Here is a 12178-nt window from a genome sequence, read left to right as displayed (position 1 = left end):
TGCCACCCCCCAGCTGACATCCAGTCTGAGATGGCGCAAAAGGATTACAAAGGCAGGGGAGGAGGGTGCCCCTGCCCTCCTGCAGCCGCACTCATGCTCAGGCCCCAAACACCCCTTCCCTATCCTGCCCCCACCTGACCCTGGTCCTCGCGGCTCCCTCCACATTGCCTGCCATCCCTCCTCCTCATGAGGGTCTGAAACCCCCAAGCCCACCTCCTTGGGGTAGCTGTTACTGGTTGAATTGTGCCTCCCAGGAAGATATGTTGAAATCCTAACACCCCCCCACCCCGTACCTATAAACGCGACCTCATTTGGAACTACGGTCTCTGCAGACGTCATCAAGTTCCAATGAGGTCATTAGGGTAGACCCTAATCCAATAAAACAGGGACTCTTCTCAGAGGAAATCTGGACACAGAGATAACAAGAGAAGTCACCCTGGGGCCCCTTGATGAGATGAGGCGACAGCTCTGTGACCCCAGCTAGGTCGGGTCTACCAGCCCCTTGCCAGCCTGAAGAAGCTACAGAAGGCAGACTCTGTCGCCCTTTATCCTCCCAGTAAAGATTTCTTGGGGTTCACGTCTCTCAGGGGGGATTTGAGGTAGGAGGTAGAGGGGCCCTTGGGCTGGACAGCTGGTGTTTGCCAAGTGGAGTAAAATTGGAGCTTTTTTTCCCTAGACACTCCAAGGCCAAAGTTAATGGCAGGAGCTGAGCTCTGCTGGAGTAAAGAGCTAAGATGACCATTCCTGAGACCAAGGAGACCTCCCTGACTACACATGCGCAGAAAGGCTCCTAGGGGGTCAAAAAGGAGGGGGCGCCACCCCACAATAGGTGATGCCAAACCTCCCACAGGCCTCTGTGCTAGAAACCATCTTGGCAAAAAGATACGCAAGCATGTTGGAGCGGGTCCTAGGGCAGGTCAGATGTGGGAAGAGAAGGTGCTGACGACTGGCCGAAGGTAAACAAAGGCCGGGAAGAACTGCCCTGTAGAAACGATTTAACCGCCCCTTTACTGCACTCCTTCTCATTAGGGAGGATGCCCACACCCTTCCTCTCTGGGTGTGTACTTCTGCCTTGCTTCTGTCTTAAATAAACAACAGTCTCTCTGTGTGTTCTCCCACTTGCTGTGCTGTGTCTCTCATCATAAACTTCACCTGTTTATGCAGGTTTTGCCTCTTTGAGAAATTCATTTTTCAAACAGAGCAAGAGCCAGGGAAACTTTGCTTCTAGCCTCTGGCCCCTGGTGGTCCAGTGGCTAGGATTCCTGGTTTTCATCCAGGCTACCCAGGTCCAATTCCTGGGCAGAGAACTAAGACCCTGCTTCAAGACCGCTTGCTGGTGTCTCTCCGAGATCACCTGACTCCATGCCGTTCCATATGATACTCACCCTCCCACACCCCTGCAGGGTCAGGAGTCAACGACAGTCGCAGTCGCTCCATCACATCTGTCACCCTCTAACCCCGCCATGCACACACTCCCACCCCCAACCTGCCCGGGTGTAGACAGCTGGTGAAGGAGAAGCTGACTCATCCAGCCTCTGCCTCACTCATATCACAGATGCTGTCCCCCACGGCCCTCCAGGATGACCCCATGCCGCCCTGCCTGCCCCACATCCCAGGTGCTGTGCCCCTCCAACCCCTCCCCCCAGGATGACCCCACCTCCCTCTGCTTCCTGCCATTAAGGAGGCCACCCCTCTCCCCCATAATGGGAAAGGCTGTGTATGGAGGGCGGGTTCGGTACCTCGACGCAGGTGTCCATGTAGTTGTAGATGCTGAGCGGGATTTTGGCCTGCTCCCCGCGGACCACGTTGGGGGGCAGGGTGAAGTCGACAAAGAAGGGCTTGAAGGTCTTCAGCAGAGTGGGCTCCGCAATGCCCAGGCCCCTCTCGGCAGACAGACCCACTGCCTCACCCACCCAGCTGGTGATGGAGTCGGGGACCTGCACGCTGAGTGTGTCCTCGCCTGATGGATCACTGCGGAAAGACGGACAAGCGTGTGCTCTTCTCCACGGCCGTGCCGCAAGAGGCCAGGTGGGAACAGAGGAGTCCAGCCGTATGGCCTTGGGCCCCAGGGTGGTGCCCCCCGCAACTGCCCCGGCAGCTTGGAAATAAGCATTCAAGGCACCCCACAGCGTGTGACAGGAGAAAGTCATCCCTCGGCCCTGACTCGCCCTAATCGGAAACATGAATGTCTCTCACGACAGCTGTGATCACAGGACTACCCAAAACATGGGTCCAGAGAGGCACACTCTGGCAGTGTGTGCTCTGCCCAGTTTAGGGGAGAAAGACACTGAATCAAGGGGACTGGTCACTTAGAGCATGCTTGTGTGTCTCCCAGAAAGACATGTCCAAGCCCTAACCCCTGGTAACCTGTGAATGGGACATTATTTGGAAATAGGGTCTTTGCAGACGCCACTAGTTAAGATGAAGCCACACTGGAGTAGAGTGGGCCCTAATCCAATGACAGGTGTCCTTAGAAGAGGAGGGAAATTCAGACAGAGAGAGAAGAAGGCCAGGCGAAGATGGAGGCAGAGACTGGAGTGATGCAGCCACAAGCCAAGGAATGCCTGCCTGTGGGGGACACCCACACTTCCTGGCCTGGCATCCTTGTCCCATACACTCCTGCGGAGCCCAGCTCCCTGTTAAGGGCGTATGTGTGATTTTTCAGGCCTGCCCACAGGCCTGCAGGTCTCACGGGGTGGGAGTAGGGTAGGGAGGTGAGGGGTGCGTGTGCACTGGGGTCTCTGAGGGGAGCTGCAGCCAAGGACTCGGGGCCCCTGGCTGGCCCTGCTCTTTTCATGTTTGCATTCCCGGCCCAGAATTTCCATTCCCAGGTCTCTTTAGCATAAGGGACCATGGGCAGAGGTTTTCTTCAGACACCTCTGCCAAGGCCTCTTTATGGTCAGAAGGAAACACTGAAGACATCCCTCCCCAGTTGGAGTACTTTCCCACTCCTAACTCTCTCCCCTGTCCACCCCCAACCCCACCCCATGGTCCATAAAGCTGCTGGAGCCTTTTGTTCAGGGCTCCCTCCAAGTGAGATGACCCCTATGTCTTGGCGGATCCACCTGACAGTGGGCCATTCTGTGGGGAACAGAACAGGGGGAGACATACACAGAACACTCTACCCAACAACGACAATGGAACACACGTTCTTCTGAAGTGCACTTGGGGTATTTTCCAGGACAGACCCATAGGTTAAGCTACAAACTAAGCCTCAGTGGGCTTAAAAAGAGAGCTAGCATACAAAGTCCCTTCTCTGACCACAGTAAGATGAATGAAGTTAGAAATCAACAAGAGAAGGAAAGATGGAAAATTTACAAATGTGTGGAAATTAACACATTCTTAAACAGCAAAGGATCAAAGAAGAGATCACAAAGGAAATTAAAAAGTACTTAGAACTCCCTCTTGCTAGAGCACTAGAATCACAACTAACTGCTGAACAATCATGGACAGGAAGACACTGGAACTCACTAAAAAAGATACCCCACATCCTAAGACAAAGGAGAGGCTGCAATGAGACGGTAGGACGGCTGCAATCACAATAAAATCAAATCCCCTAACTGCTGGGTGGACGACTCACAAACTGGAGAACACTTATACCACAGAAGCCCACCCACTGGAGTGAAGGTCCTGAGCACCACATCAGGCTTCCCAACCTGGGGTCCAGCAACAGGAATTCCCAGAGAATCAGACTTTGAAGGCTAGCAGGATTTGATTGCACAACTTCAACAGGACTCGGCGAAACAGCGACTCCACTCTTGAAGGGCGCATACAAAGTGTGTGCATTAGGACCCAGGGGGAAGGAGCAGTGACCCCATAGGAGACTGAACCAGACCTACCTGCTAGTGTTGAAGGGTCTTCTGCAGAGGAGGGGGTGGGCGGCTGTGGCTCACCGCGGGACAAGGACACTGGCAGCAGAAGTTATGGGAAGTACTCATTGGTGTGAGCCCTCCCGGGGTCCTCCATCAGCCCCACCAAAGAGCCTGTAGGCTCCAGTGCTGGGTCGCCTCAGGCCAAACAACCAACAGCGAGGGAACACAGCCCCACCCATCAGCAGACAAGTGGATTAAAGTTTTACTGAGCTCTGCCCACCAGAGCAACACCTGGCTCTACCCATCACCAGTCCCTCCCATCAGGAAGCTTGCACGAGCCTCTTAGATAGCTTCAACCACCAGAGGGCAGACAGCAGACACAAGAAGAACTACAATCCTGCAGCCTGTGGAAGGAAAACCACAATCACAGAAAGATAGACAAGATGAAAAGGCAGAGGATTATGTCCCAGATGAAGGAACAAGATAAAACCCCAGAAAAACAACTAAAAGAAGTGGAGATAGTCAACCTTCCAGAAAAAGAATTCAGAACAATGATAGTGAAGATGATCCAGGACCTCAGAAAAAGAATGGAGGCAAAGATCGAGAAGATGAAAGAAATGTTTAACAAAGACCTAGAAAAATTAAAGAACAAACAAACAGAGATGAACAATACAATAACTGAAATGAAAACTACCCTAGAAGGAATCAATAGCAGAATAACTGAGGCAGAAGAACGGATAAGTGACCTGGAAGACAGAATGGTGGAATTCACTGCTGTGGAACAGACTAAAGAAAAAAGAATGAAAAGAAATGAAGGCAGCCTAAGAGACTTCTGGGACAACATTCACATTATAGGGGTCCCAGAAGGAGAAGAGACAGACAAAGGACCCGAGAAAATATTTGAAGAGATTATAGTCAAAAACTTCCCTAACACGGGAAAGGAAATAGCCACCCAGGTCCAGGAAGTGCAGAGAGTCCCAGGCAGGATAAACCCAAGGAGAAACACGCCGAGACACATAGTAATCAAACTGAGAAAAATTAAGGACAAAGGAAAATTATTAAAAGCAACAAGGGAAAAATGACAAATAACATACAAGGGAACTCCATAAGGTTAACAGCTGATTTCTCAGCAGAAACTCTACAAGCCAGAAGGGAGTGGCACAATATATTTAAAGTGATGAAAGGGAAGAAACTACAACCAAGATTACTCTACCCGGCAAAGATCTCATTCAGGTTTGACAGAGAAATCAAAAGCTTTACAGACAAACAAAAGATAAGAGCACTCAGCACCACCAAACCAGCTCTACGACAAATGCTAAAGGAACTTCTCTAAGTGGGAAACACAAGAGAAGAAAAGGACCTAGAAAAACAAACCCATAACAATTAAGAAAATGGAAATAGGAACATACATGTTGATAATTACCTTAAACGTGAATGGATTAAATGCTCCAACCAAAAGACACAGGTTCACTGAATGAGTACAAAAACAAGACCCATACACATGCTGTCTACAAGAGACCCACTTCAGACCTAGGGACACATACAGACCGAAAGTGAGGGGCTGGAAAAAGATATTCCACACAAATGGAAATCAAAAGAAAGCTGGAGCAGCAATACTCATATCAGATAAAACAGACTTTAAAATAAAGAATGTTGGGGCTTCCCTGGTGGCGCAGTGGTTGAGAGTCCGCCTGCTGATGCAGGGGACACGGGTTTGTGCCCCAGTCCGGGAAGATCACACATGCCACGGAGTGGCTGGGCCCGTGAGCCATGGCCGCTGAGCCTGCGCGTCTGGAGCCTGTGCTCCGCAACAGGAGAGGCCATAACAGTGAGAGGCCTGCGTACCGCAAAAAAAAAAAAAAAAAGAATGTTACAAGAGACAAGGAAGGGCACTACATAATGATCAAGGGATCAATCCAAGAAGAAGATATAACAATTATAAATATATAGGAGCACCTCAATTCATAAGGCAAATGCTAAGAGCTATAAAAGAGGAAATCGACAGTAACCCAATAATAGTGGGGGAGTTTAACACTGCACTTACACCAATGGACAGATCATCCAGACAGAAAATTAATAAGGAAACATAAGCTTTAAATGACACAGTAGACCAGATAGATTTAATTGATATTTATATGACATTCCACCCAAATACAGAAGATTACATTTTCTTCTCAAGTGCACACGGAACATTCTCCAGGACAGATCACATCTTGGGTCACAAATCAAGCCTTGGTAAAGTTAAGAAAATTGAAATCATATCAAGCATCATTTCTGACCACAACACTATGAGATTAGAAATCAATTACAGGGAAAAAATGTAAAAAACCACAAACACATGGAGGCTAAACAATACGTTACTAAATAACCAAGAGATCACTGAAGAAATCAAAGAGGAAATCAAAAAATACCTAGAGACAAATGACAATGAAAACACGATGATCCAAAACCTATGGGATGCAGCAAAAGCAGTTCTAAGTGGGAAGTTTATAGCAATACAATCCTACCTCAAGAAAAAACAAAACATCTCAAATAAACAGTCTAAACTTACACCTAAAGGAACTAGAGGAAGAACAACAAACAAAACCCAAAGTCAGTAGAAGGAAAGAAATCATAAAGATCAGAGCAGAAATAAATGAAATAGAAACAAAGAAAATAGCAAAGATCAATAAAACTAAAAGCTGGTTCTTTGAGAAGATAAACAAAATTGATAAACCTTTAGCCAGACTCATCAAGATAAACAGGGAGAGGACTCAAATCAATAATATTAGAAATGAAAAAGGAGAAGTTACAATGGACACCACAGAAATACAAAGCATCCTAAGAGACTACTATAAGCAACTCTATGCCAATAAAATGGACAACCTGGAAGAAATGGACAAATTCTTAGAAAGGTGTAAGCTTCCAAGATTGAACCAGGAAGAAATAGAAAATATGACCAGACCAATCACACATAATGAAATTGAAACTGTGATTAAAAATATTCCAACAAACAAAAGTCCAGGACCAGATGGCTTCACAGGTGAATTCTATCAAACATTTAGAGAAGAGCTAACACCCATCCTTCTCAAACTCTTCCAAAAAATTGTAGAGAAAGGAACACTCCCAAACTCATTCTACAAGACCACCATCACCCTGATACCAAAACCAGACAAAGAGACTACAAAAAAAGAAAATTACAGACCAATATCACTGATGAATATAGATGCAAAAATCCTCAACAAAATACTAGCAAACAGAATCCAACAACACATTAAAAGGATCATACACCATGACCAAGTGGGATTTATCCCAAGGATGCAAGGATTCCTCAATATACGCAAATCAATCAATGTGATACACCATATTAACAGATTGAAGAATAAAAACCATATGATCATCTCAATAGATGCAGAAAAAGCTTTTGACAAAATTCAACACCCATTTATGATAAAAACTCTCCAGGAAGTGGGCATAGAGGGAACTTACCTCAACATAATAAAGGCCATATATGACAAACCCACAGCAAACATCATTCTCAATAGGGAAAAACTGAAAGCATTTCCTGTAACATCAGGAACAAGACAAGGATTTCCACTCTCGCCACTATTATTCAACATAGTTTTGGAAGTCCTAGCCATGGTTATCAGAGAACAAAAAGAAATAAAAGGAATCCAAATTGGAAAATAAGAAGTAAAACTGTCACTGTTTGCAGATGACATGATACTATACATAGATAATCCTAAAGATGCCACCAGAAAACTACTAGAGCTAATCCATGAATTTGGTAAAGTTGCAGGATACAAAATTAATGCACAGAAATCTCTTGCATTCCTATACACTAACAATGAAAGATCAGAAAGAGAAATTAAGGAAACAATCTCATTCACCATTGTAACAAAAAGAATAAAATATGTAGGAATAAACCTAAGGAGGTAAAAGACCTGTACTCAGAAAACTATCAGACACTGATGAAAGAAATCAAAGATGACACAAACAGATGGAGAGATATACCATGTTCTTGGATTGGAGGAACCAATTTTGTGAAAATGACTATACTACCCAAAGCAATCTACAGATTCAATGCAATCCCTATCAAATTACCAATGGCATTTTTTTACAGAACTAGAACAAAAAAATCTTAAAATTTGTATGGAGACGCAAAAGACCCCAAAGAGCCAAAGCAATCTTGAGGGAAAAAAACCGCGCTAGATGAATCAGACTCCCTGACTTCAGACTATACTACAAAGCTACAGTCATCAAGACAATATGGTACTAGCACAAAAACAGAAATATAGATCAATGGAACAGGATAGAAAGCCCAGAGATAAACCCATGCACCTATGGTCAACTAATCCATGACAAAGGAGGCAAGGATATACAATGGAGAAAAGACAGTCTCTTCAATAAGTGGTGCTGAGAAAACTGGACAGCTACATGTAAAAGAATGAAATTAGAACACTCCCTAACACCATACACAAAAATAAACTCAAAATGGATTAGAGACCTAAATGTATAAGACCGGACACTATAAAACTCTTAGAGGAAAACATAGGAAGAACACTCTTTGACATAAATCATAGCAAGATCTTTTTTGACCCACCTCCTACAGTAATGGAAATAAAAATAAACAAACAGGACCTAATGAAACTTAAAAGCTTTTGCACAGCGAAGGAAACTATAAACAAGACAAAAAGACAACCCTCAGAAGGGGAGAAAATATTTGCAAATGAATCAATGGACAAAGGATTAATCTCCAAAATATATAAACAGCTCATGCAGCTCAATATTAAAAAAACAAACAACCCAATCAAAAACAGGGGAGAAGACCTAAATAGACATTTCTCCAAAGAAGACATACAGATGGCCAAGAGGAACATGAAAAGCTGCTCAACATCATTAATTATTAGAGAAATGCAAATCAAAACTACAATGAGGTATCACCTCACACCAGTTAGGATGGGCATCATCAGAAAATCTACAAACAACAAATGCTGGAGAGGTTGTGGAGAAAAGGGAACCCTCTTGCACTGCTGGTGGGAATGTAAATTGATACAGCCACTATGGAGAACAGTATGGGGGTTCCTTAAAAAAACTAAACCTAGAATTATCATATGACCCAGCAATCCCACTACTGGGCATATACCCAGAGAAAACCATTATTCAGAAAGACATATGCACTCCAATGTTCATTGCAGCACTATTTACAATAGCCAGGTCATGGAAGCAACCTAAATGCCCATCAACAGACAAATGGATAAAGAAGGTGTGGTACGTATATACAATGGAATATTACTCAGCCATAAAAAGGAACGAAATTGGGTCATTTGTAGAGACGTGGATGGACCTAGAGACTGTCATACAGAGTGAAGTAAGCCAGAGAGAGAAAAACAAATACTGCATATTAATGCATATATGTGGAATCTAGAAAAATGGCACAGATGAACCGGTTTGCAAGGCAGAAATTGAGACACAGATGTAGAGAACAAACGTATGGACACCAAGTGGGGAAAACAGGGTGGGTGGTGGTGGTGGTGGGATGAATTGGGATATTGGGATTGACATATATACACTAATATATATAAAATAGATAACTAGTAAGAACTTGCTGTATAAAATAAATAAATAAAATAAAATTCAAAAAGAAAAAATGTTTTTGCAAAGATAAATGATATGTCAAAAATTAACTGTTATACTTTGCTACTCAAATTATCTCTGGATTTGAAAGAAATTTTTTTAAATCTCTGCCAAAAAAAAAAAGAAAAAAAGGACTTAGAGATTAATGAAAACAAAAGCACAACACACCAAAACTCACAGGATGCATCAAAAGCAGTATTAAGGGGGAAATTCATAGCTGTAAATGCTTACATTAAGAAATAAGATCTCAAATAAACAGCCTAACTTTGTAACTTAAAGAACTTGAAAAACAAAAACAAAAGAGATCAAATAATAAAGAAGCAGAAATAATAAAGATTATAGCAGAAATAAACGAAATAAAGAATACAAAAATAATAGAGAGGGACTTTCCTCGTGGTCCAGTGGTTAGGACTCTGCGCTCCCAATGCAAGGGGTCCGGGTTCGATCCCTTGTCAGGGAACTAGATCCCGCATGCTGCAACTGAAAGGATCCCACATGGTGCAATGAAGATCTCGCATACCACAACTAAGACATGGCATAGCCAAATTAATTAATTAATTAATTAATTTTTTTTAAAAAAAGAAAAATAATAGAGAAAATCAATGAAACCAAAAGTTGGTTCTTTGAAAAGATTAATAAAATTAACAAGCCTTTAGCTAGATGATCTAAGAAAAAAGAGAAAAGACTTAAATTACTAAAATCCAAAATGAAAGTGGGGACATTACTACGGATTCCATGGAAATAAAAAAAGATTTTAAGAGACTACTATGAACTACTGTACACCAACAACTTGGATAATCTAGATGAATGGACAAATTCTTAGAAACACAAAACCTACCAAGACTGAATCACAAGGAAATAACAAATCTGAATAGATCTCTAACAAGTAAGGAGATTGAATCAGCAATCAAAATCTTCCCAAAAAGGGAAGCTCTGGATGTGATGGCTTCGCTGGTAAATTCTATCCAACATTTAAAGAAGAACCCTTGTGCACTGTTGGTGGGAATGTAAAATGGTGCAACCACTGTGGAAAACAATATGGTGAATTCTCAAAAAATTAAACACAGAATTACCATATGATCCAGCAACTCCACTTCTGGGTATATACCCAAAAGAATTGAAAGCAGGGTCTCGAAGTGATATTTGCACATCCATATTCATAGAAGGATTATTCATAATAACCAAAAGGTGGAAGCAACCTAAGTGTCCACCAAAGGACGAATGCATACACGAAATGTGGTCCACCCATACAACGGAATGCTATTCAGGCTTAAAAAGAAAGCAAATTTTGATACATGCCACAACAAGGATGAACCATGAGGACACCATGCTAAGTGAAATGAGCCAGTCACAAAAGGACAAATACTATATGATTCCACTTACATGAGGTCCTTAGAGCAGTAAGATTCATAGAGACAAAAAGTAGAAGAGTGGACGCTAGGGGGCTGAGGGGAGGGAGGATTGGGGAGTTAGTATTTAATGGGGACATAGTTTCAGTTTTGCAAGAGGAAAGGAGTTTTGGAGACGGAGGGTGGTGATGGCAGCACAACAATACGAATGCACTTATTACCACTGAACCGTACACCTAAAAATGGTTAAGGTGGTCAATTTTATGTTACGTGTATTTTACCAATTTTAAAAATTAGAAAAGAAAAAAAAAAAAGAGCTGACGAGTCCTTGCCTGGGCCCAGCAAGAACCTCCTCCTTGGTCTCAGATCTGTACTCTCTGACTCATCCTTGCTCCAGCCAACAGAGGGAGAGAGACCGTCTCAAATCCCAAATGCCTCCCAGCAACCCTCTGTGGCTCTCCACACCCCCACCACAGACCACACGGCCGTCACACTCCCTGCCTCGTCCTCTTGGCCCCACCTGCCTCATCCCAACCATGTGAAAATCACCAGCCTCTCCCAAGCCCCAACTCTTGCCCATGCTGGTCCTGCCTCCTGGATCCCCTTCCCCCCTTCTTGTTTATTTATCCTGTGGGACCCAGCTTGGGCTCCACCTGCCCTGGGAGTCTTTCTAGCTTCCCCAAAGGGTCCCTCTACTTCCTCCCAAGCCCTCCATGAGAACACTGGCCCTACTGAAGCATGAAGCCCTTGGAGGCATAAAACATAAATTCTACGCGTGAGGGGACCCTATCTGCCTTGATCAAGGTGCCATCCCTGGCACCAAAAACACTACCCAGCACCCAAAACATCACCCAGTACACAGAAAATAGATACATTTTTACTCTCCGTACATCTCTGATGATGGACTGACAGCCCATCTTAAATCTGGACTCCCAGAACAAAATGCAGTAATCAGCTTCTGTTCTGACCAGCGGGGAAGACTGCCCATAATGAGGACAAGCACATCCGTGAAAGCGGCCTGAGGAACCCCCAGCTGAGTGCTTGGCTCTGTGCTGAGCATGTGCCACGGCATCTCATGCCAAGAAGGGGACCCCAGCTCAGCAGTCGGTCCACCCGCTGGCCAATCCACTAGCCCCAGGGTCTGAACTTTCATGCCTAACTGGTTTCCCAGGGCAAGTCACCACTACCTTCTGACACTAAGCATTGAAAGAAAAAAGCCAACTGCATCTGGCAAGAATTTAGCACAGCACTGCTGCTTCAAGGCGAACTAAAAGAGAAAACAATGTAGAAAGGAAATGTGCTGAGAGAAGCAGCCTGTTTTGCGGGCAGGAGCCTGAGTCCCCTGAGGAGCGAGGAGGGGGTGGGTGGGTGGAATTGAGTTCATGTTCCAGGGAACTGTAA

The 12178-nt window shown here is 44.4% G+C and overlaps 1 protein-coding gene across 1 annotated transcript in view; it reads right to left on the bottom strand.

Moving 5' to 3' along the window:
• Positions 1-12178, bottom strand: part of CPAMD8 (C3 and PZP like alpha-2-macroglobulin domain containing 8) — a 98545-nt gene that overhangs the window by 44936 nt on the left and 41431 nt on the right. The window contains exon 20 of the mRNA XM_049708264.1: positions 1740-1971. Within this exon, the coding sequence (XP_049564221.1) occupies positions 1740-1971 (232 nt within the window). The remainder of the gene's footprint in view (positions 1-1739; positions 1972-12178) is intronic.

This window comes from Orcinus orca, chromosome 3 (genome assembly GCF_937001465.1).
Source record: "Orcinus orca chromosome 3, mOrcOrc1.1, whole genome shotgun sequence".
Lineage (NCBI taxonomy): Eukaryota > Metazoa > Chordata > Mammalia > Artiodactyla > Delphinidae > Orcinus > Orcinus orca.
The sequence above is the reverse complement of the archived record's forward strand: the minus strand, read 5'-3'. Positions and strand labels throughout refer to the sequence as shown.